The 22,875-nt window shown below is 51.4% G+C and overlaps 1 protein-coding gene across 4 annotated transcripts in view; it reads left to right on the top strand.

Moving 5' to 3' along the window:
• LOC117072480 (NADPH--cytochrome P450 reductase) overlaps nucleotides 1–22,875 on the top strand; it is a 76,720-nt gene that overhangs the window by 47,905 nt on the left and 5,940 nt on the right. For 3 of the 4 annotated variants that reach the window (XM_033192682.1, XM_033192684.1, XM_033192683.1), the window contains exons 3-6: nucleotides 13,066–13,114; nucleotides 21,129–21,257; nucleotides 22,021–22,170; nucleotides 22,720–22,844. In XM_033192682.1, the coding sequence (XP_033048573.1) occupies nucleotides 13,066–13,114; nucleotides 21,129–21,257; nucleotides 22,021–22,170; nucleotides 22,720–22,844 (453 nt within the window). Of the gene's footprint in view, nucleotides 1–8,177; nucleotides 8,461–13,065; nucleotides 13,115–21,128; nucleotides 21,258–22,020; nucleotides 22,171–22,719; nucleotides 22,845–22,875 lie in introns of those variants that run through there. The other variant, XM_033192685.1, reaches the window with a different exon arrangement.

Raw genomic sequence — 22,875 nt, 5'->3', positions numbered from 1 at the left:
GATCGCGCCACTGCACTCCAGCCTGGGTGACAGAGTGAGACTCCGTCTCAGAAAAAAAAAAAAAAAAAAAAAAGCCAGGCATGGTAGCGTACTCCTATAGTCCCAGCTACTCAGGAGGCTGAGGTGGGAGGATCACCTGAGCCTGGGATGCCAAGGCTGCAGAGTGCTGAGTTCACACCACTGCACTCCAGCCTGGGCGACACAGCAAGACCCCATCTCAATAATAATAATAATGATGATGATGATGAATGACTCTTTCATGTCCCCTCCCACTTACTCAGGTTGCATCTCTGAACAGAGCATTTCACACCGGGGCAGCTCATTCCCTAAGGGAGCCCTAGGGAATGCTCAGCCTCCTGAATAGCTGGGATGACAGGCACATACCACTGTGCCCGGCTAATTTTTTTTTTTTTTTTTGAGACAGAGTCTCACTGTGTCACCCAGGCTGAAGTGCAGTGGTACCATCTCAGCTCACTGCAAGCTCCGCCTCCCGGGTTCACGCCCTTCTCCTGCCTCAGCCTCCCGAGTAGCTGGGACTACAGGCGCCCGTCACCACACCCGGCTAATTTTTTGCATTTTTAATAGAGACAGGGTTTCACCATGTTAGCCACGATGGTCTCGATTTCCTGACCTCGTGATCCACCCACCTCGGCCTCCCATAGTGCTGGGATCACAGGCGTGAGCCACCACTCCCAGCCTAATTTTTTTTTTTTTTTTTAAAGACAGGGTCTCGCTCTGTTGCCTAGGCTGGGTCTTAACCTCCTGGCCTCAAGCAGTCTCCCTGCCTCAGCCTCGCAACGTTCTGGGATCACTCACTGGGTAGGATCCAGGGCTCCTGTGGGCTCTCTCTCCTGTAGGCCGGGCAGCTTTGCTCACCTGTGTGGAGCAACACCACATGGCGTGCCCTCTTGGTGATGGAATTTGTATTTTTGCCTCCCATGGCACAGAGAGCATCCCATTTCTCTCTGGGTCCCTACCTTAGTGCAGGGCCGCCTGTCGGAGGGAAGCTCCTCAGAGAATGGCCGTTGAATTAACCAAGGCTAAATCTGTATGTGTGGCTGACTCTAGGGAAACCTGTGGCCTCCAGGCTGGGGTTGGCTTACACAGTATTTTTTAAAAATATATTTTAATTAGAACATTTAAAGGTGTGGCAATGTCAGGCCTGGCGTGGTGGCTCATGTCTGTAATCCCAGCACTTTGGGAGGCCAAGGCAGGTGGATCACATGAGGCCAGGAGTTCGAGACCAGCCTGGCCAACGTGGCAAAACCCTGTCTCTACAAAAAATACAAAAATTAGCTGGGCATGGTGGCGCATACCTGTAATCCCAGCTACTCAGGAGGCTGAGGCAGGACACTCGCTTAAATCCAGGAGGTGGAGGTTGTGGTAAGCTGAGATCATGCTGCTGCACTCCAGCCTGGGCAACAGAGTGAGGCAAAAAAAAAAAAAAAAAAAGGCAATATCAAATGAAAACTCAGGCTTATAGCTTCCTAAAAAAAAAAAAAAAAAAAAAAAAAATCACAGGATCTGATCATACTGGACCCACGGTGATGCCCACCAGGTGTGGGGCAGCTGAGCAGCAGCCCTGTTCTGCACGAGGCCTGTGTGCTGCGTTCACCCTGACCCTCCGGCCAGCTCAGGCTGCTGTGCTCATGTTGCCTCCACTGGTCCTGAGAAGCTCTGCAGCACCCCCTGCACCTCTGCTTTGCTCCTGGAACGCAAGAGTTCTTTGAAGAAAAATAAACCTCCTTATGGAACATTTCAGACACCAGAGTGTAGGGCACAGGAGGGTGGACCCCGTATGCCTCCAGCCCCCAGTTTTCATAACTACCCACTCCTTGCCAATCTTGTTTCTTTCCGTTGCCTCCCCTGCCGCACCAGTCCTGGATTATTTTAATGCAATCCCCAGATGTCATATTTCATCAGGAAATATTTCAGTCCTCTAAAATTCAAGGACTCGCCAGGCATGGCAGCTCATGTCAGTAATCCCAGCACTTTGGGAGGCCGAGGCAGGAAAATCACTTGAAGCCAAGTGTTCGAGATCAGCCTGGACAACATAGCAAGACCCCATCTCTACAAAAAATACAAACATTAGCCAAGTGTGGTGGCTCATGCCTGTGGTCCCAGTTACTCAGAAGGCTGAGGTGGGAGAATCACTTGAGCCCAGGAGGTTGAAGCTGCAGTGAGCCATGATTGTGCCACTGCACTCCAGCCTGGATGGCAGAGCGAGACCCTGTCTCAAAAAAAAAAAAAAGTAAACTTCAAGGATTCTCCTTTCTGAACATAACACACTGCCATCTTCACACCTTGCAAATCAGTAATTCTTCAGCATCGTTAGAGACCCAGACAACAGTTATTCATAGTTCCCTGATTGACTGATCAATGTTTAACAGTTTTTGTTTGTTTAATTCAGGATCTAAACAAGACCTATACCCTGAAGTTGATTAATAAATCTTTCTTTTGGGAGAGGTCAGGTATATTACGGTATAATTTACATACAATAAGATGTCCCCCTCCCTCCCTTTTTTTGAGATAGGGTCTTGCTCTGTCACCTAGGCTGGAGTGCAGGGGTGTGGTCAGGGCTCACTATAGCCTCTGCCTCCCAGGCTCAAGGGGATCTTCCCATCTCAGCCCCCTGAGTAGCTGGGGCTACAGGCATGTGCCACCACACTTGGCTAATTTTTCTTTTTAATTTTAGTAGAGACAAGGTCTCACTACATTGCCCAGGCTGGTCTTGAATGTCTGAGTTCAAGCGATCCTCTTGCCTCAGCCTCCCAAAGTGCTAGGATTAGGATTACAGGCATGAGCCACTGTGCTGGGCCAAAATTCTCCTTTTTAAGTGCACAATTTCATGAGTCTTGACAGATGTATGTGATTCTATAAGTGTCACATTCGAGATCTAGAACATTTCATCACTCCAAAACGTTCCTGTCCTACCTCTTTGCCATCATTCTCCTCCACCTGGTAATCAGCCTCTGGCAACTGCCAATCTTATTTCTGTCCCTGTAGTTTAACCTTTTCCAAAGCATCACGAAAATGGAATGGTAGCGCCACAGGCTGCTGTGCCAAAGGTTTCTCCTTAGCGACACGTCAGATCCCTTTCCATTCCTAAGCTTCCCTTCCATCCCGTTTCTTCTTTGAAACATCATTTGTATCACCGTTTCCCACAGTCTGGATTTTCCTGATGACGTCCCCCTGGAGATTGCTTTTGAAAAGCCACAAAAGATCTCATTTTCCTGAGTGACCTTCCTTTTGGGGCCTGCTCTTGACAGAAAGCCCAGGAGAGCCGGGGGTCTGGGCTGCCAGCATCACATGTGTCTATTTTTTACCTCCTGAGGGCCGGCAGATGGGACGTGGATCCAGGGGTCTTGCCACATCCAGTTCAGAGTCACTTTCTCTGTAGTGAGGTCCTTGGCTCCAGCGAGCATGAAAAGAGAAACACAAATGAGACTGACAAAGAGGAAAGCACTAAGAGAAGCCTGTGGCCTCGGGAGTAGACAGTGCAGGGCGCCCGCTGCCTCCCGCTGCTGTGGGAACGGCCAGGACATGGGTCAGGATGTTTCCGCCACTTCTGCAAGCACAGCTCTGGGTTTTCTGCTGCCACCTGACCTCCAAAGGGACCTCACCTCCTCTGCTTCCTTTCGTGGTCCCTGATGCGACGGGGGTGGTTTCTGTCACTCTGACAAGTGCTTGAAACTCCAGACACGGGCTGTCGGGAACTGCCTTGCAGAGTGCATGGCATCTGACTGGGCCCTGTCCAGGTGCAGGAGGGGGAGCTGTGGATGGCACGGTGGGACACATGCTCTACCGGCCTGGGGGTAGTGGAAATGCAGAGGAGGGGCACCCGCCACTGGGGGTATGTCAGGGATGAGATGCCCCCACAGAAGCCTGGGAGGCCAAGTAGGAGGCTGGGGCAGAGCTGCCTGTGCAGAGGCTGGGAGGCGAGGACACACACGGCTGCTCTGAGGGAGCCACGTGCTGGTGGAGCCCAGGCACAGGTCACCAAGGGAGTCGGGTCGTGGGGGGTCAGAGGTCATAAAAGGTGTTGGGGTCACCAAGGAAGTCGGGTCACGGAGGGAGCAGACACAGGAGAGCATCCTAGAGGGCCTTGGGACCTTCCAAGGTGTATGGATTTTTTCCCCAGCTTTATTGAGATATAAATGACAAAAATTATATGTATTTTTCAGAGCATCTAAGTTTTTTTCTTTTTCCTTCTTTTTTTTTTTTTTTAATTTGAGATGGATTCTTACTCTGTGGCCCAGGCTGGAGTGCAGTGGCGCAATCTTGGCTTACTGCAACCTCTGCCTCCCGGGTCCAAGTGATTCTCCTGCCCCAGCTTCCCGAGTAGCTGGGAGTACAGGTGTCTGCCACCACGCCCAGCTGATTTTTGTATTTTGAGTAGAGATGGGGTTTCACCATGTTGACCAGGCTGGTCTCGAACTCCTGATCTCAAGTGATCCACCCACCTCAGCCTCCCAAAGTGTTGGGATTACAGGCATGAGCACCATGCCCAGCCTAAGCATTTATTTTTTTCTTTTTTTTCTCTTTGAGATGAAGTCTTGCTCATGTCCCCCAGGCTGGAGTGCAATGGCACAATCTCAGCTCACTGCAACCTCCGCCTCCCGGGTTCAAGCAATTCCCCTGCTTCAGCCTCCTGAGTAGCTGGGATTACAGGTGCCTGCCACCACATCCGGCTAATTTTTGTATTTTTAGTAGAGACGGGGTCTCACCATGTTGGCCAGGCTGATCTCGAACTCCTGACCTCAGGTGACCCGCCTGCCTCAGCCTCCCAAAGTACTGAGATTACAGGCGTGAGCCACCACACCTGGCCAGCAGTTTTCTTTCTTTGTAAATTTTATTTTTCCCAGCTTTAAAATGACATAATTGACAAAAATTTTAGACATAGATTTAAAATTATGTAAGTTTAAAGTATGCAGTATGATGTGTTGATATATATATCTTAGCTGGGCGTGGTGGCTTACACCTGTAATCCCAGCTACTTGGGAGGCTGAGGTGAGAGGATCACTTGAAGCCTGGAGGTCAAGGCCAGCTTGGGCAACATAGCAAGACCTCGACTCTTTTACAAAACTTAAAAAAAATTTGAAAATGAGCTGGGCTTGGTGGCGTGGACCTGTCATCTCAGCCGTTTGGGAGGCTGAGGCAGGAGGATTGCTTGAACCCAGGAGTTGGAGGCTGCAGTGAGCTATGGTCACACCACTGCACTCCAGCGTGGGCAATGGAGCGAACCCCATCTCTAGAAAAACTAAAAAAATCAATTTAAAAAAATGATATATGTGGATGACGCTAAAGGGGGGTTGGGGAAACCTGTGTAGGAGGGCGGTGTCTGGAGAGCAGTGGCCCCATGAAGCGCCATTTGGAGCTGGAGTGGAGGGAGCTGACTTGGAAGCAGGAAGGTGGGCTAGGAGGCTGCTGGCCTCAGGCCGGCAGAAATTGACCAGGGCCGCATGTCACAGATGGAGAGCCGAGCGCAAATGCAGGTGTCAATGGATGTGAGAAAGGGCTCCAAGCCAGGGCTTTTGAAAACATAATTCTGGGACCCTCATCAGCCACCAGAGGTAATGTTCTTATCCCCGTTTTACAAATGGCAGTGCTGATCTGAGGAGAGGGTGAGTGACCTGGCCAAGGCTGATGTTAGCACAGGAGAGCTGGGATTCCAGCCTGGGGCTTCCTGTACCACGCTTTTGCTCCCTCGGACCCCCGGCTCTTGTCATGGGGTCACCAAGGAAGTCGGGTCATGGAGGGAGCAGACACGGGAGAGCATCTTAGAGGGCCTTGGGACCTTCCAAGGTGTATGGATGGAAAGGGGATGGAAAGCCCACTCCTCCTTTGCATCCCCTTTGATTGCACAGAATAGCACGGCCACTTTGTGCCAGAGCAGATCATCTTACTGTTTGAGAGTGTGGCCTTTTCTCTCTGTCACCGATGGGCTGAATAACCCTCAGTTTCTCTTCTCTGTCTCTGGAAAAGTAGCCGTAGTCCTGGCCACCCCTGGCTCAGGGTCACTGCTGAGGTTGTCAGAAGAGCATCAAGGCTTTTGCGTGTGTGGAACAGCACAGCAGGCTTTCTGAGCTTCACAGACTTGCTCACGGAGTCCTGATGTGAACACATGTTGGAGGACATGGTTGGGGGGAACGAGGGAGCAGCAGCCCACCACAGCCTTAGAGCGTCCTGAGGACACGGCCACAGGATCCTTGGGAAGGGCTGTGAGATGCGCTCCCTCAGCGTGCCCGGGGCGCACGGGAGACAGGGTAGAGCCGGGGGAGGTGCACCTTGGTGGGGGAGCAGACAGGAACCCCGGGCGCTGGGCCGCTGTACTCTAGAGCTTTCACAGACCTGGAGTTGAATTACTGCTTCATCCCCAGCCTCACTGCCCTGTCAAAGTGGATAGAAACCCTTGCCCACTGCATGGGGTGGTGAGGATTAAATAAAATAAAATAGAAAGCTTCTTGAATGCTAGCTAGCATACAGTAGGCACTCAGTAAGAAGTCATTCCCTTCCCCTGTTTTGTCTCTGACCTGTGGCCACTCATACCTGCTTTCGCCTCCCACTGCGTGCAGCCGGCTGTCTCTGGCAGCTGCCCTCCCCACGCGTTCATCAGAGTCCCTGTCCGCAGAGACAGCCGCTGGCTTCTATCTAAGCTCCAGCAAATTACTTTCTGTTTTCACCAAAGGCTGGCGTTTCAAACCATTAACCCCATGCCACAAGGCTCAGAAGGTCAAGAAATCTGGGCCCGCCTAGTGGAGCCCATTCTCTGTCCTGCCACAAGCAGGCTGCCCCCAACTCTGCTGCCATCATGCCTCTGTGCCTTAGCCGTCACCCCTTCTCTCACCGTGGGCACCTGTGACCCTGGAGCCTGGAGAACGTGGCACTAGACGCTAGGCTCTAAAAGAGCTGGTCCAAAGTAGCTTCCCCATGTGTCGCTAAGGGCAGGGGACAGTCTCAGGAGAAATCGAGTCCACTGTGCAGAAAATCCAACCGGATTTGCTGTTTCCAGAAACGTTCCCTCAGCGTCGCCTGGGACGGGAACAAAATGAACTGCACATCTTGGTTCATCTCGGTCCAAGTGACTCAGTGCTTTTCCCACCCTCCCTCATCTTCCCCATGCGGTGGACTGCAGCCGACTTCTGATCCTGAACCCAGAAAGACTCCTGCTCCCAATTTAGGCGTGGAGAGCCCTAATTGGAACCATTCATGCTCTGTTCTGGAGCCACGTGGTCTCTGCTCCAGGCTGGGGATAGCTGCTACCTCCATACGACTGGAGCCTTGGGCTTTCTGGTTTTGTCTGTCTGTTTTTTTGAGACAGGGTCTCACTCTGTCACCCAGATTGGAGTGCAGTGGCACAGTCTTGGCTCACGGCAACCTTCACTTCCTAGGCTCAAGTGATCCTCCTACCTCGGCCTCCCAAGTAGCTGGGACCACAGGTGCGCACCACCACACCTGGCCAATTTTTGAATTTTTGGTAGAGACAGGCTGTTCCGCCATGTTGCCCAGGCTGGCCTCAAACTCCTGAGCTGTGGTGTCCCCCCACCTTGGCCTCCCAAAGTGCTGTACTGGCGTGAACCACTGCACCCCGCCAAGCCTTGGGCTTTCAGATGGGCTATTTGCACTCGGGAACCTCGGTAGGGTGCTCCCCAAGACAGAACATCGCCACTGCGAACGGAGCCCACCTTGCCAGGCATTTCCCCGACTGCCCTGATGGGAGGGGAAGGTGTGTCTTTCACGGCACACAGGATGCTCCCCGCTGACGCGGACCCGGTGTCTTAGGCTCTGTTTTCCTGCCGTTCTTTTGTGTGGGGAAAGACAGGGACCAGATCTAGTTTAATGTGATTGTGTGGTGCCCTGGCAGCAGGATCAGTGTGACTTCCTTTATGGAGAGCAGCCCTGCCATAGCAACCTGCAGGCTGCCTTCTAGAGTCTAGAAGAGCTTTGTTCCGCAGACATGACTTCCTTTTTTTCTTTTTTTTTTTAATGGGAAAGGGGGAGGGTGTGGGGAGAAGGGCTCTGATATAAACAGTTACCAAGGAGACCCGAGTCGGGGTTGGAAAGGTTTTCTCCTTCCCTCGGTCCATACAGAAGGAGGAGGGGTGTGTGCCCGGCGCAGGGGCTCATGGGAGGCTTCAGTCTGGAGTCCTGAGTCCAGCCTGCTGGGGCTCCAGATGTTGCAGAGTTCTCGGGCTCGTGGGGGCAGACGCAGGCAGGAGCTCGGGGAGATTCCGAGAGGACTTTGGGGTGTCCAGGAGCACTTAGAGGCCACGGGCCCAGGCACCTTTTCCCCACCAACACAGAACAAGAGATGTACAGGGCCGAACTTTCCATCCGCTGACCCCTGCTGGTGTCCAGGAGAGAGCTGTAAGCCTCCTTTTTCCGTAAGTCCTGGAGCTGGGACTGAGAAGCCATGGGGTGCACGTACTCGTCTCCACCTGAGGAGCGCGCTCCGAGAAGGTCAGTTCCTGACACTGTCCCTGGCAGCAGACTGCCCTGATGCCCCTTGGCCAGGGGATGCCCGCACCCTCACTCTAGTGCGGGGGCTTCCTCCTGGCGGGGACACGCTGGAGGCCTGAAGATGTGGCTGCCTGGAGTTAACAGCAAAGTCGGCCATTCCCAGGGTTGTTGCCCCTGTCTCTGGTGAGGGGCTCAGCCCGGCCTGGGCACTGGTGGCCTCTCTGGTATAGGACTTGCACGCTGCATTTCCCTGCTTCCAAAGGACAGAATTTGGACTGGAGGCCAGGAAGGCCTCAGGCACCCTCGTCTCCGCCTATAAATAATCAGGTCCCCCATGCAAATCCAGGTCTGAAGTCCTCCGATGGAATGGAGCCTGTTAAGAGCAGTCCACTGTGGGCCCCCTCGGGCGAAGCCGGGGAACTCTGCTTCTCGGAGCCCCCCAGCAGGGCCTTGGGTTGGGAAGGGAGTTTCCTGGCACCCTCCCCGGCAGGATGGGTTTAACCAGCAGGAACTTAAAGAAATTGTTCTGTGTTGCGCCAGTGACCTAGAGGCACAGGTCCTCCTCTATCTCCTCGGGTTCCCTTTTCCCCGCTGGACCGCTCACACTTCCTAGGCGAACCCTTGCTTTGGGGCAGAGCGGGCTGGCACACCTTGTCCACTCCGACGTTCCAGCCCAGAGGCTCCCCTCTCCACTCCCAGAGCCAGCCAGCCTGGCATTCTGCTTTGTCCAGCTGCGTCAGGTCACGTGGAAGCCCTCCTCCCCAGCCACGTGCTGGGCTTCTGGGACAGGAGCCCAACTCAGAGGTTGCCATGCCTTGGCAGCCCACTTCCCGTGGTGCTCTCTCTAGGGGGCCTTTTTCTGTTCCTGAGAAGAGAGCTCAGCTCTTCCAAGAGGCCTTTCCTGGTTTCTTCAGCCATAAGTGTCTGCTCCCTTTGAAGCCCTGTGGTGTGAACCCATCCTGTCTCGTCCACCCCTGTAGCGTGAACTGTGCCATCCATCTGTGTGGTCTTAGCACATGCTACTTTGTGCCATGGATGCCTTTGAAATCACAGACTGACCGCCTTCCAGGGAATGCCCTTTTTTCTATTGGGTGTTAACCAAGTTCCCCAGTCAGGCATCGGGGAGGCTGCAGAGACCAGATGCAGCACTTTAATAATAGTGTGGGCATGAGCGGGGCGGGGCCTGTGCAATCCCGTGCCTGTCTAGTGTCAGAGCCAGGATTTAAAGCCAGGTCCGCCCTGCCATGTGGCTCTTCCCATCTTGCTGGGATCCTCCTCAGAGCCTGGCTTCCCCTGGCTGGAGGATTGGGCCTGTGAAGTCACAGGTTGTCTCGTTCTAGTCTCGTGCCCTCGGTGCCTGGCACAGGGCCTCCTGTGCCCCCACCAGGCTGGCATGCATTACCCGCAGGGAGAGCCACCTGGCACTCACGGGGCACCAGGGTTTGCCTCATGTCCTTTTCTTCAGCAAATCTTCAGATCCACCTTGTTGGAGACGGAACTTCCGTGGAAGCATCTGTCCTTTGAGTAGAGATAGGAGTTGCCTTTTCAGCCGATGCCAGATCAGACCTCCGAGTTGGCTAGGGAGTGAGAAGTGCCTTCAGCAGCCTCTTAGTCTGCCCCTGCGAGCCTCGTGCTGGACAGAGAACTCAGGGCTGGTCACCCTAAGAGGAGACACAGTGTCCTGTGCCACGTACCAGGCGTTGCGCTCATGGCAGGGACACACGGACACCTCCCCGAGGTTATTCAACCCAGGCCTCCAGTTAAGCCATGGGAATGCACAGAGTAAAGTGCCTTGGCCGACCGGTGTGTGTGCCACAGTGAAGAGGGTGACAGGTAGCGTTGCTGTATGAGGGGCAGGGACGGCCTCTCGGAGAGGAAAGTTAAGTTCTGTGGTAAAGGATCAGTAGAAGGTGGGACGGGGTCACAGGAAGGGCCTTGTAGGCCCAGGGAGTCGCGTGGAAATGTGAGCAGCTTCCTGCAGCCCAGAGAGGCAGGAAATGGGGCAGGGCCACTGCAGGAGGGGTGTTCGGAATCGGCCACTTTCGCCTCGTTTAGAATATCTGCTCTGCCAGAGTCTCCTTACTCAGGTTTAGCTATTCTAGTTATCCTTATTGTTGGAGCCTTCAAAATCAATCAGTCAAGCCTCACATGTACCATTTCTATTTATTTGTATCGATGGGTTGGTTGATTGACAGGGTCTCACTCTGTCTCCCAGGCTGGAACCCTGATGTTTGAAGCTGCAGTGAGCTATCATCGCACCACACGGTCATATGGTCACACAGTGGTGAGATCATCGCCCACTGCAGCTTCAAACACCCAGGTTCAAGCTCTCTTCCCACTTCAGCTTCCTGAGTAGCTGGAACCACAGGCACAGACCACCACGCCTGGCTAAGTTTAAAAAAAAATTTTTAAAAATTTTTTAGAGATAGAGTATTGCTGTTTTACCCAGGCTGGTCTCAAAAACTGGCCTCAAGTGATCCTCCCACCTTGGTTTCCCGAAGTGCTGGCATTACAAACGCCAGCCACTGAGCCAGGTTCTTGGATGTTCTCTTTAAGAAAATGTCTCTTCGGCCGGGCGCGGTGGCTCAAGCCTGTAATCCCAGCACTTTGGGAGGCCGAGACGGCGGATCACGAGGTCAGGAGATCGAGACCATCCTGGCTAATACGGTGAAACCCCGTCTCTACTAAAAACTACAAAAAACTAGCGGCGAGGTGGCGGCGCCTGTAGCCCCAGCTACTCGGGAGGCTGAGGCAGGAGAATGGCGGGAACCCAGGAGGCGGAGCTTGCAGTGAGCTGAGATCCGGCCACTGCACTCCAGCCTGGGCGACAGAGCGAGACTCCGTCTCAAAAAAAAAAAAAAAAAAAAGAAAGAAAATGTCTCTTCTTGGAGGTTACAGTGAGCTGAGATCGTGCCACTGCACTCCAGCCTGGGCGACAGAAAAAGACTCCATCTCAAAAAAAGAAAAAGAAAAAGAAAATGCCTCTTCAAATCTTTTGATCGTTTTTCTGATGGAGGATTTGTCTTTTTCCCATTGATTTGTAGGGCTTTCTTACCTTCTCAATCAAAGTCTTTTGCCCACATATAAGTACATTACAAATATCCTCTCCCACACTGTGGCTTGCCTTTCATTCCTTTAATGGCATTATATTTTATTTTATTTTATTTTTGAGACAGATTCTCACTCTGTTGCCCAGGCTGGAGTACAGTGGCACGATCTTGGCTCACTGCAACCTCCGCCTCCCTGGTTCAGGTGATTTTCCTGCCTCAGCCTCCCAAGTAGGTGGAATTACAGGTGCATGCCACCACACCCAGCTAATGTTTGTATTTTTAGTAGAGACGGGGTTTTGCCATGTTGGCCAGGCTGGTCTCCAACTCCTGACTCAAGTGATCTGCCCGCCTCGATCTCCCAAAGTGCTGGAATTACACACATGAGTCACTATGCCCGACCAAAAATGTCATTTTAAATACAAAAGTGTATTTTTGTCTTCCGGTTTGTCACTTGATTCAGAATGGCCGTATTTCAAATATCCTAAAGATTTGCCACCCAGAGAAAGGTGTTTCCCACCTTGCTGTATTCGACCAGGGTTTTTAACCTCATTCAGCTCGAAAGTCCTGAGCCAGGGGAACTGGGCTTGTTCCTATGGCCCTGCAGGCTTGGGGCAAGGGTCAGGAGGAAACAGAAGAATGGAAAATGGGGCGGGGAGGGGATGGTGCGGGGGTAGAAGGCCAGAAGTGGACAGAGGATTGTGTCACCCCAGCCTGATCCTGAGGCTGGCGGGCACCAGGCTGCCCTCTGGAGGGGGCAGACCCAGGTCAGGGCTGTAGTCCCAGGAATGCAGAGAAGGGAAAAATGAAATGTGGTCCCAGTGCAGGGGAAGCAAAGGGGGTCTTTGAATCCCAGGGGAGCTGACCCCTGTGCAGGACCTTGAGGGCAGAGCAGGAGTCAGCCAGGTGAGGGGAGTGTGGCAGGAAGGCTCTGGGTAGAAGCGATGGCATGCACAGGATTCTGAGGCCACCATGCGGGGAAGGGGTGTGAATCTGTGCCTCAAGCATGGTTTGTGGAGGGGAGTGGCAGGTGACGCTGGAGACAGACTCTTGAGGGGACTCGTGTGCCTGGATCCCGTGGGTCACGGGAGCTGTTGAAGAGCGGAGCAGGGCAGTGGCAGATGTGTGAGGCAGGGGCTGGAGAAGGAAGAGGTGAAGAGGTGGAAGGTGGAGGCGAGGTCAGGCCGTGGGGACCTGGGCTGTGGGTAGGGAGGAAGAGGGAAGTGGAAGCCTTGGCTCTTCCTTGAGGGAAACAAGCCCATATCTCTCTGGGTGCAGGAGAGGCCTTGGCTTTGCGAAGCATTGGTGTCGCAAGAGGCTTTACTGTAGGGGAAATGGGAAGGGTGAGCTGGTGCGGGAGGTCTGGGAGCCCTGGTGCCGGTCTAGAAGCCAGCTGCTGGCTTAGTCCCCGGGGAGTGGCACAGGACACAGCTGGAATGTCCCCTCGCTGTGCTGCCACAGCATCCCGTGAAACCTGCATATAAGGACACCCACATCCCATGATGCCATGTCACACGACACCTGCCTCCCACACTCATTGCACACTTTTGTCTTGCAGGACCAGCTCCGTCAGAGAGAGCAGCTTCGTGGAAAAGATGAAGAAAACGGTGAGTTTCCTGCATGCCTTTACTCTTCTCAGGAAGCCTCGGCCCCAGCGAGCATGTTAGCAGGTCGAATAGACAGCTGGCGTCACCGCACGGTGGAGGTCCGGGGGCCAGGAGAGGAAACGCAGCCCGGCTCACCTGGGAGTCATTCTTAACTAGCCAAAGCCCTGAAGCAGCTCTGCTGTTGCTGGGACAGTTTATTTCCTTGATTGTTTACTTTTTGAACAAACCAGTCTAAGAACAGACCCTCCCTCTAACGAATGAAGCTGCCCTTCTCCCGTCTGGTCCCAGCCTATCCAGGAGCAGAGGTAAATCTCACATAGCTGCAGTCATGGCACCACTGCCATTTTATCTCTGCTTTGTTTTTGTTACCTTTTTTTTTTTGAGACAGCATCTCGCTCTGTCACCCAGGCTGGAGTGCAGTGGTGCAATCTCAGCTCACTGCAACCTCCACCTCCTGGGTTCAAGCCATTCTCATGCCTCAGCCTCCTGAGTAGCTGGGATTACAGGTGCGTGCCACCACGCCTGGCTAATTTTTGTATTTTTAGTAAAGATGGGATTTCACCACGTTGGCCAGGCTGGTCTTGAACTCCTGACCTCAGGTGATCCGCCTGCCTCAGCCTCCCAAAGTGCTGGGATTACAGGCCTGAGCCACTGCACCCAACCAATCTAAGTATTTAATTTTAGGCATCAGTACTACATTTACATGGTTAAAATAAAAACATCCACTCTTCAGTGGAAAGCTCACCTCTGCCACCCATTCATCCCCACTGTTCTTATTATTTATGGATCCTTCTAGAGTTCCTATATGAATATACAAGCAAAACAAACAGAGACTCTTATTTTCACTTTTCTTATTTTTTCATTTAAAAAAGCTTTATTTTAGAGGCAGGGTCTCACTGTATTGCCCAGGCTGGAATGCAGTGGCACCATCATAGCTCACTGCAGCCTCAAACTCGTAGACTCAAGCAATCCTCCTACCACAGCCTCCCAAGTAGCTGGGACTACAGGTGCACACCACCACGCCCAGCTAAGTTTTTAATTTATTCTTCATAGGAACAGGTTCTCACTATGTTGCCCAGCTGGTCTTGAACTCCTGGTCTCAAGCAATCTTTCTGCCTCCGCTTCCCAAAGTGCTGGGATTACAGGCATGAGCCATCGCATCCAGCCTACACTTTTCTTAAAACACAAAATGTGGCATACGACGTGCACTGTTCCAGATCTTGCTTTTTTTTTTTTGAGACTGAGTCTTGCTCTGTCGCCCAGGCTGGAGTGCAATAGCGCGGTCTTGGCTCACCGCAAGCTCCACCTCCTGAGTTCAAGTGATTCTCCCACCTCAGCCTCTGGAGTAGCTGGGGTTACAGGTGCCTGCCACCATGCCTGGCTAATTTTTGTATTTTTAGTAGAGATGGGGTTTCACCATGTTGGCCAGGCTGAGCTCAAACTGCTGACCTCGTGATCCGCCCTCCTCGGCCTCCCAAAGTGCTGGGATTATAGGCGTGAGCCACTGCGCCCAGCCAACCTTGCTTTAAAAAAAAAAAAAACACACACACACACACAATTTAACATGTTTCAAAGATCCTTCCATATCAATACAAAGATACTGCCATCATCATTTTAGCTGTACCGTGATTCCATTTTATGGCCGTCTGGATTCACTGTAATGCATTTAACCCTGTCCTGTTAAAGATGGGCACTGGGGCTGTGTCTACTCTTTGGCTCTTACCAACAATGCTGCTGTGAATATGTGGCTCGGTTTGCACGTTTGCAAATACAAAGCAGTTCCAGAAGTGGAATTGCTGAATCGGAAGGTAGATGCGTTTGCAATCGTGATAGAAGCTACAAATCGTCCCCGTAGGAGTCACACCATGGCACGTGCTCAAGAATAGCAATGTGTGAGAAAACTGTTCCCCACAGCCTTGCCAACAGTTTGTTATTAAAGTTTAGATTTTTGCCAATTTTCTAGATTAAAAAAAAAAAAAAATCTCAGTATAGCTGTAATTTACATTTTTATGAATGAGATTCAGTAGATTTTCACCCATCTTTCTTTTGTTTTGTTTTGTTTTATTTTGTTTTTGTGAGACGGGGTCTCGCTTTGTTGTCCAGGCTGGAGTGCAGTGACATGATCTCGGCTCACTGCAGTCTCCACCTCCCAGGTTCAAGCAATTCTCCTGCCCCAGTCCGCTGAGTAGCTGGGATTACAGGTGCATGCCACCACACCTGGCTGATTTTTGTATTTTTAGTAGAGACAGGGTTTTGCCATGTTGGCCAGGCTGGTCTCAAACTCCTGACCTCAGGTGATCCACCCAACTTGGCCTCCCAAAGTGCTGGAATTACAGGCCTGAACCACCATGTCCAGCCTTTTTTTTTTTTTTTTTTTTTAATAGATTCTCTCTTCACATCTTTTGCCCATTTTTCTGTTGGAATTGATCTTTCTCCTTGAAATTATTAGGGAGAGAGCCTCTTGTCTGTGATATAAGTTGAAAATATCTTGCCCGTTAAATAGTTTGTCTTTTAGTGAGATTCCATCTCTTAAAAAAGAAAGTTTGTCTTTCAACTTAGCTTATCGCATTTTTATTTGTATTGCTGTGTAAAGGTTACATAGTCAACTGTATGATTCTTTCCTTTTGTGATGTCTGGACTTGGAGTCATAATTTGAAGGTCTTCCCCATGCTAAAGAGATAAAGATATTCCTGTATATTTTCTTCTAGTACTTTCAGGGTTCATTTTTCATATTCAAAATTTAAAATCTGATCATCTTATCCTGATGTAAGATGTGAGGTATGAATCCAACTCTACATTTTTCGTAGCTGTGTAAACACCATGTAATAGAGTCCATCTTCCCCCCACTGGTTTGAAATGCCAGCTTTATCATATACTTAATTCCTGGGCTGGGCACAGTGGCTCATGCCTGTAATTCCAACACTTTGGGAGGCTGAGGTGGGCAGATCGCTTGAGCCCAGGAGTTTGAGACCAGCCTGGGCAACATTGGCGAAACCTCATCTCCACAAAAACTAGAAAAATTAGCGGGACACAGTGGTGCACGCCTGTAGTCCCAGCTACCTGAGAGGCTGAAGTGGGAGGATAACTTGAGCTTGGGAGACAGAGATTGCAGTGACCACTGTACTCAAGCCTGGGCAACAGAGCTACACTCTGAGTCAAATAATAATAATGATTCCAATATGTGTACTGGTTTATTCTCATATTTGCTTGTTTAAGTGCTTTGATCTGGCTATCTGTTTACATATCATATCATACTGTTTTGATTATTAAAGTTTTATAATCTGTTTTAATACCCAGTAGTGCCAGGCACGGTCTCCCCACCCCATTGCTATTATTGTCAGCTTTCCTGGCTGTTATTCCATACCTATTTATTTTTGGGGGGTAACAGCTTTATTGAAATATAATTTGTATACCATACATATCCATTTTAAAGTATATACTTTAGTGTTTTTTAGGATATTCACAGAGTTGTACAGCTGTCACTACAATCAATTTTATTTATTTTTTTTCTTGGAGATCAAGTTTTGTTCTTGTTGCCCAGGCTGGAGTGCAATGGTGTGATCTCGGCTCACTGCAACCTCCGCCTCCTGGGTTCAAGCGATTCTCCCGTCTCAACCTTCCGAGTAGCTGGGATTACAGGCATGCGCCACCACCACACTCAACTAATTTTTGTAGTTTTAGTAGAAATGTGTTTTCACCATGTTGGTCAGGCTGGTCTCAAACTCCTCACCTGAAGTGATCCGTCCGCCTTGGCCTCCCAAAGTGCTGGGATTACAAATGTGAGCCAACGCGCCCGGCCAATCAATTTTATTAATAGAATGTTTTCTTCATCCCCAAAAGAGACCCCATACCCATTAGCTGTCACCTCCTCATTCCCTAGTTCCCCACCCCTAGTCCCAAGCAACCATTATCTGCTTTCTGTCTCTACAGATTTGCCCATGCTGGACATTTCATTTAAAGGAATCACACAATATGTGGCTTTTTGTTTCTGGATTTCTTCTTTTCTTTTTGAGATGGAGTCTCGCTCTGTTGCCCAGGCTGGAGTGCAGTGGCACAATCTCGGCTCACTGCAACCTCTACCTCCCGGGTTCAAGCAATTCTCCTGCCTCAGCCTCATGAGTAGCTGGGATTACAGGCGCCCCCACCGCACCTGGCTGATTTTTGTATTTTTAGTAGAGACGGGGTTTCACCATGTTAGCCAAGCTGGGTCTCTGGATTCTTTTCACTGGGCACATTGTGTTCAAGGTTCACCCACGCTGTAGCGTATATTAGTACTTCCTTTTTATTGCCAAATAATATTTCAGTGTATGGATTCTTACTTATTTTTCCATGACTTTTAGGATCAATTTGTTGAGGAAAAAAGAGCTGTTCAGATTTTTTTTTTTTGGTAGAGACTAGGTCTCACTATGTTGCCCAGGCTGGTCTCAAACTCCTGGGCTTAAGCGGTACTCCTGGTGTGACCTCTCAGGGTACTGGGATTACACAGGTGTGAGCCACTGCACCCGGCTGCTTCAGATTTCTATTACATCATGCCACATTTCTCTAGTGACATAAATAGAGCTGCCATTTCTGTGGGTCTAGACTCCCTGTCCACAACCGGGGTGCCTTTCCATTGGCGTGAGTCCTTTGTGTGTCGTTCAGTAGCCTCTGACACATCTCTTACAAAGTTTATTTCTAGGTATTTTATATATTTTGATGCTACTGTAAATATTTAGCTGCTATCTTAAGTCATCTTTTGTTCTCTTAACCTGATCACGATAAGCACTTTCTCTTCTATATTTTTACAGTGATTATTTTAAAATATTCTTTTGGGCAAAACCCTGTCTCTACTAAAAATATAAAAATTAGCCGGGCCTGTAATTAGTGGGACTACAGGCCTGGTGGCACGCGCCTGTAGTCCCACGTACTTGGGAGGCTGAGGTGGGAGAATCGCTTGAACCCAGGAGGCGGAGGTTGCAGTGAGCCGAGATCGCACCACTGCACTCCAGCCTGGCCAACGGAACAAGACTCCGTCTCAAAAAAAAAAAAAAAGAAAAAGAAAAATCCTTTTGGCCGGGCATAGCGGCTCACGTCTGTATTTCCCCACTTTGGGAGGCCGAGGCGGGCGGATCACCTGAGGTCAGGAGTTTTGAGACCAGCCTGGCCAACATGGTGAAACACTGTCTCTACTAAAAATACAAAAACTTAGCCAGGCATGGTGGCGGGTACCTGTAATCCCAGCTACTCTGGAGGCTGAGGCAGGAGAATCGCTTGAACCCAGGAGGCGGAGGTTGCAGTGAGCCGAGATCCCATCACTGCACTCAAGCCTAGGTGACAAGAACGAAACTCCATCTCAAGGAGAAAAAAATAAAAATCCTTTTAATGAATTAACAATGACTTGTAGAAAATTCAGGAACTTTAAAAAGTATAAGAACATTTATTGTAATTCATAAGGCTTTTTGGTGGTTGTTTTGAGACTCAGTGTCACTCCTGTCACCCAGGCTGGAGTGCAGTGGCTCGATCACAGCTCACTGCAGCCTCAACCTCCCAGGCTCAAGTGATCCTCCCACCTCAGCCTCCCAAGTAGCTAGAATCATAGGCACCACAGCCAGATACTTTTTTTGTATTTTTAGTAGAGACAGAGTTTTGGCATGTTGCCCAGGCTGGGCTCAAACTCCTGGGCTCAAGTCATGCTCCTACCTTAGCCTCCCAAAGTACTAGGATTACAGAAGTGAGCCGCTGCACCCAGCCCCATACGTTTTATTTTGTATGAGGTGGGATTCAGTGTGGAAACTAGAGACCGCTTTAGGCATTTTAATCTAGAAGGGATTTCACACAGGGAAGGGGGTGCTTCCAGGTTACTGGAGGGGCTGAAGGAGCAGGTTTCCGGTTGGTCTCTAAGATATAACAGAAGTGACCTGCAAGGTAACTGCTCCCTTCGAATCCACCCTGAAACTGTTGAGTTCAGGACATACCACGTGTAGCTGCGATCCAAGATAAGAAGCTACTTCTACAGCTGCCTCTGAATACCACATAAGCCAGTAGCCAGGACTAGGAACTTGCAGTCTGGCTACCAAAACTATTAGAAATACCTCAGGTGGCCAGGTGCAGTGGCTCATGCCTGTAATCCCAGCATTTTGGGAGGCCGAGGTGGGCGGATCACCTGAGGTCAGGAGTTCGAGACCAGCCTGGCCAACATGATGAAACCCAGTCTCTACTAAAAATTCAAAAAAATTAGCCAAGCATAGTGGTGGGCGCCTGTAGTCCCAGCTACTCGGGAGGCTGAGGCATGAGAATTGCTTGAACCCAGGAGGCAGAGGTTGCAGTGAGTTGAAATCGTGCCATTGCACTCCAGCCTGGGCTACAGAGCGCAACTCCATCTCAAAAGAAAAGAAAAGGTGAAAGAAATACTTCAGGCACTGAAGACCAGGCACTGCTGCAGAGAACCTCACATTTGCATGAGGGGCCAGGAAGCCTTTGCCTCTCTTCCACCCTTCAGATCTTGCAAAGCATGTCCAATTGGCTGAACCGAATTGGTTGCAACTTCAGCCCCAAGGGGCTCTGGGGAACAGGATTTCAGGCTTTTCAACAGCTGCTGTAGGAGGAGGGTGGACTGACGAGTATGTGAGCCAGCCCCAGGACCTTTCCCTGTTGTCTAAAATTTTATAATAAATATGTATTATAATTAACCAGAAAACACACCCAGAACTCCCCATTTAGGGACTTTCGGTTTATTTCTTGCCAGTCTGTTTTCTTTGTGCCTATGGGTATAGAAAGAAAATAAATATGTATGTTTTGATATACGTGTCTATTATTTATATAACACAATTGGATTGTACAGCCAGCTGTGCATATCTGAGTTCATGAATTCAACTGCAGATTGAAAATATTTGGAGAAAAAATGTATGGTTGTGTCTGTCCTGAACACATACTATCATGTTACTGTTCCCTAAACAATACAGCGTAGCAACTATTTACAGAGAATTTACATTACATTAGATATTATATTAATAAGTAAAGATGATTTAAAGTATGAGGGAGGATTTGTGTACGTTACACACAAATACATCATTTTATAGCAGGGACTTGAGCATCCTTCGATTTGTTTCTTGTTTTTTTTTTTTTTGAGACGGAGTTTCGCTCTTGTTGCCCAGGCTGGAGTGCAATGGCACAATCTCGGCTCACCACAACCTCCGCCTCTCGGGTTCAAGCGATCCTCCTGCCTCAACCTCCCAAGTAGCTGGGATTACAGGCATGCGCCACCATGCCTGACTAATTTTGTATTTTTAGTAGAGATGGGTTTTTCTCCATATTGGTCAGGCTGATCTCGAACTCCCAACCTCAGGTGATCCACCCGCCTCGGCCTCCCAAAGTGCTGGGATTATAGGCGTGAGCTACCGGAGGTGGAGTCTTGCTCTGTCACTCAGGCTGGAGTGCAGTGGCGCAATCTTAGTTCACTGCAACCTCCACCTCCTGGGTTCAAGTTGTTCTCCTGCCTCAGCCTCCCTAGTAACTGGGATTACAGGTGCATGCCACCATGCCCGTCTAATTTCTGTAGTTTTAGTAGAGATGGGGTTTCACCATGTTGGTCAGGCTGGTCTCCTAACCTCAGGTGATCCACCCGCCTCGGCCTCGCAAAGTGCTGGAATTACAGGTGCGAGCCACCACGCATGGCCGTATCCTTGCATTTAAATATCTATGGGAGGTCCTGGGAGCATTCCCCCACAAATAAGGGCTATACATTGGTTACCTTTTTTAACTTTGTTTTTTCCCATGTCATGAAAATGTCAGACGTGTGATCTTGAGCAGCCGCGTGTGAGACTGCCTTGGTGACCTTTGCCCTCCTTTGCCACAGTGGCTGTGACAGTGAGAAGCGAGTCCCAGAGGAACTTAGAAGGGACTCAAAGCCAGGGAGGAAAGAGGGCAGCCTGGAGGACCCCCGCCTGCCAGGCCTGCCCGGCTTGCCCAGTGGGTGTCCACTGGAGCCGTGGCTGAGGTCTGTGGCCCTCACAGACCCTGTGCCTGCCTTCCTTAGGGGAGGAACATCATCGTATTCTACGGCTCCCAGACGGGGACTGCAGAGGAGTTTGCCAACCGCCTGTCCAAGGATGCCCACCGCTATGGGATGCGAGGCATGTCAGCAGACCCTGAGGAGTATGACTTGGTAAGCTGCCACCGTGCGCTGGCCCCAGATGGAGGCAGTGGGCAGGACGGGGAGCAGGTCTGTAGGGCGCCCCTCAGCAGGGGGTGACTGGCAGGAAGTGGGGTCCTGGGAAGACGTCCTCGGAAGTTGCCTTCCCGTGAGGGTCACTGCCATCCCTGCCCGGGCTAACTGAAGGAAGGGCCATTCCTGCAGCTGCAGCCATATGCCAGGTGTCCTTTCCCCAGGACCGGCCCTCCCCTGAGCGCCAGCTGCCCTCCTTGTGGCCGCCACGTCTCCCAAACCAAACCCACCCTCCCCAGCTGCTCCACTCCCCCCTCCTCCGGGGTCTTGGTGACGGGCACCACCCCACAGCCATCTCCAGGCTGCATTTCAAGTTGATGAACAATTTAGTTAGATTATCAGTGAGCACCGGGGCCATGCGGTACTTGGGAGCCCTGGAATGATGAAGTTCCCAGGGTGACCCCAGACCTGCATCAGCACAGGAGGCCACGTTCTGGTGGCTCTTTTGTGGCAAGCTTCACTTTCCTCTAGAAACACATCCTCTCCACTCCAGCCCAACACAGGTGACCTTGTCCTGCCCACCTGACACAAATGCCCATGCCCCACCCTCTCTGTGTCATTCCTTCTTTCTGATCCCATGACACCCGGACATCCCTGGCCTGGCACCACCCTGGGGAGGACCTGGCCTTCCCCGTCTGGTGCGGGTTGAACCTTGAGCAGGCTCAGTCATAGCCGGGGCATGGTCCTGCCCCTATCTCTGCAGGCTGACCTGAGCAGCCTGCCGGAGATTGACAACGCCCTGGTGGTCTTCTGCATGGCCACCTACGGCGAGGGGGACCCCACCGACAATGCCCAGGACTTCTACGACTGGCTCCAGGAGACGGACGTGGATCTCTCTGGGGTCAAGTTTGCGGTGAGTCACCCAAAGACTGCTATGGGCTCCCGGTGGCCTGCGGTGCCTCCGGATCCTCGTTTCTGAAAGGCAGCCCTCCAGACCCCCCACCCCGTTCTCAGCAGCCAGGGCAGGACACTCGTGAGACCCTCTCCTCTGCCCTGGACCCCAGCACTACGAGAGTGTCCCCTCCCTGTCCCCCGCCCCAGTCAGCTCCAGGGGGCATTGGGTGCTGGAGACTAAAGGCAAGAGGGTTCTGGCCGGACAACTGAGACCTGGCTGGGCTAGGAGAGCTGGAGTCCCAGCCCAGTGGGGAGGGTGGGCTGCCTCCACTTCCCCGTGGGTTGAGGCTGGCGGTGGACGGGGCAGGCTGTGGGCTGCAGGTCACCCAATCGAAGCCTCTTCAGTGGCCCGGTATTCCTCGCAGTGCAAGGCGCCTGATGGGATAGAGGCCTGCAGGTGTTCCCAGCAGCTCAGCCAGCGCTGTGGGGCCTCCCACCCTGCCCCCATGGCACCTCCCGCTGGTCAGGCCGAGGGCCAGGCCTCAGAGCGGCCCCTGTGTCCACACAGGTGTTTGGTCTTGGGAACAAAACCTACGAGCACTTCAATGCCATGGGCAAGTACGTGGACAAGCGGCTGGAGCAGCTCGGCGCCCAGCGCATCTTTGAGCTGGGCTTGGGCGACGACGATGGGAAGTGAGTGCCCACCCTGCCACCCTGATCAGCG

The sequence above is a fragment of the Trachypithecus francoisi genome, unplaced genomic scaffold (genome assembly GCF_009764315.1).
Source record: "Trachypithecus francoisi isolate TF-2019V2 unplaced genomic scaffold, Tfra_2.0 Lachesis_group4, whole genome shotgun sequence".
Lineage (NCBI taxonomy): Eukaryota > Metazoa > Chordata > Mammalia > Primates > Cercopithecidae > Trachypithecus > Trachypithecus francoisi.
The sequence above is the reverse complement of the archived record's forward strand: the minus strand, read 5'-3'. Positions and strand labels throughout refer to the sequence as shown.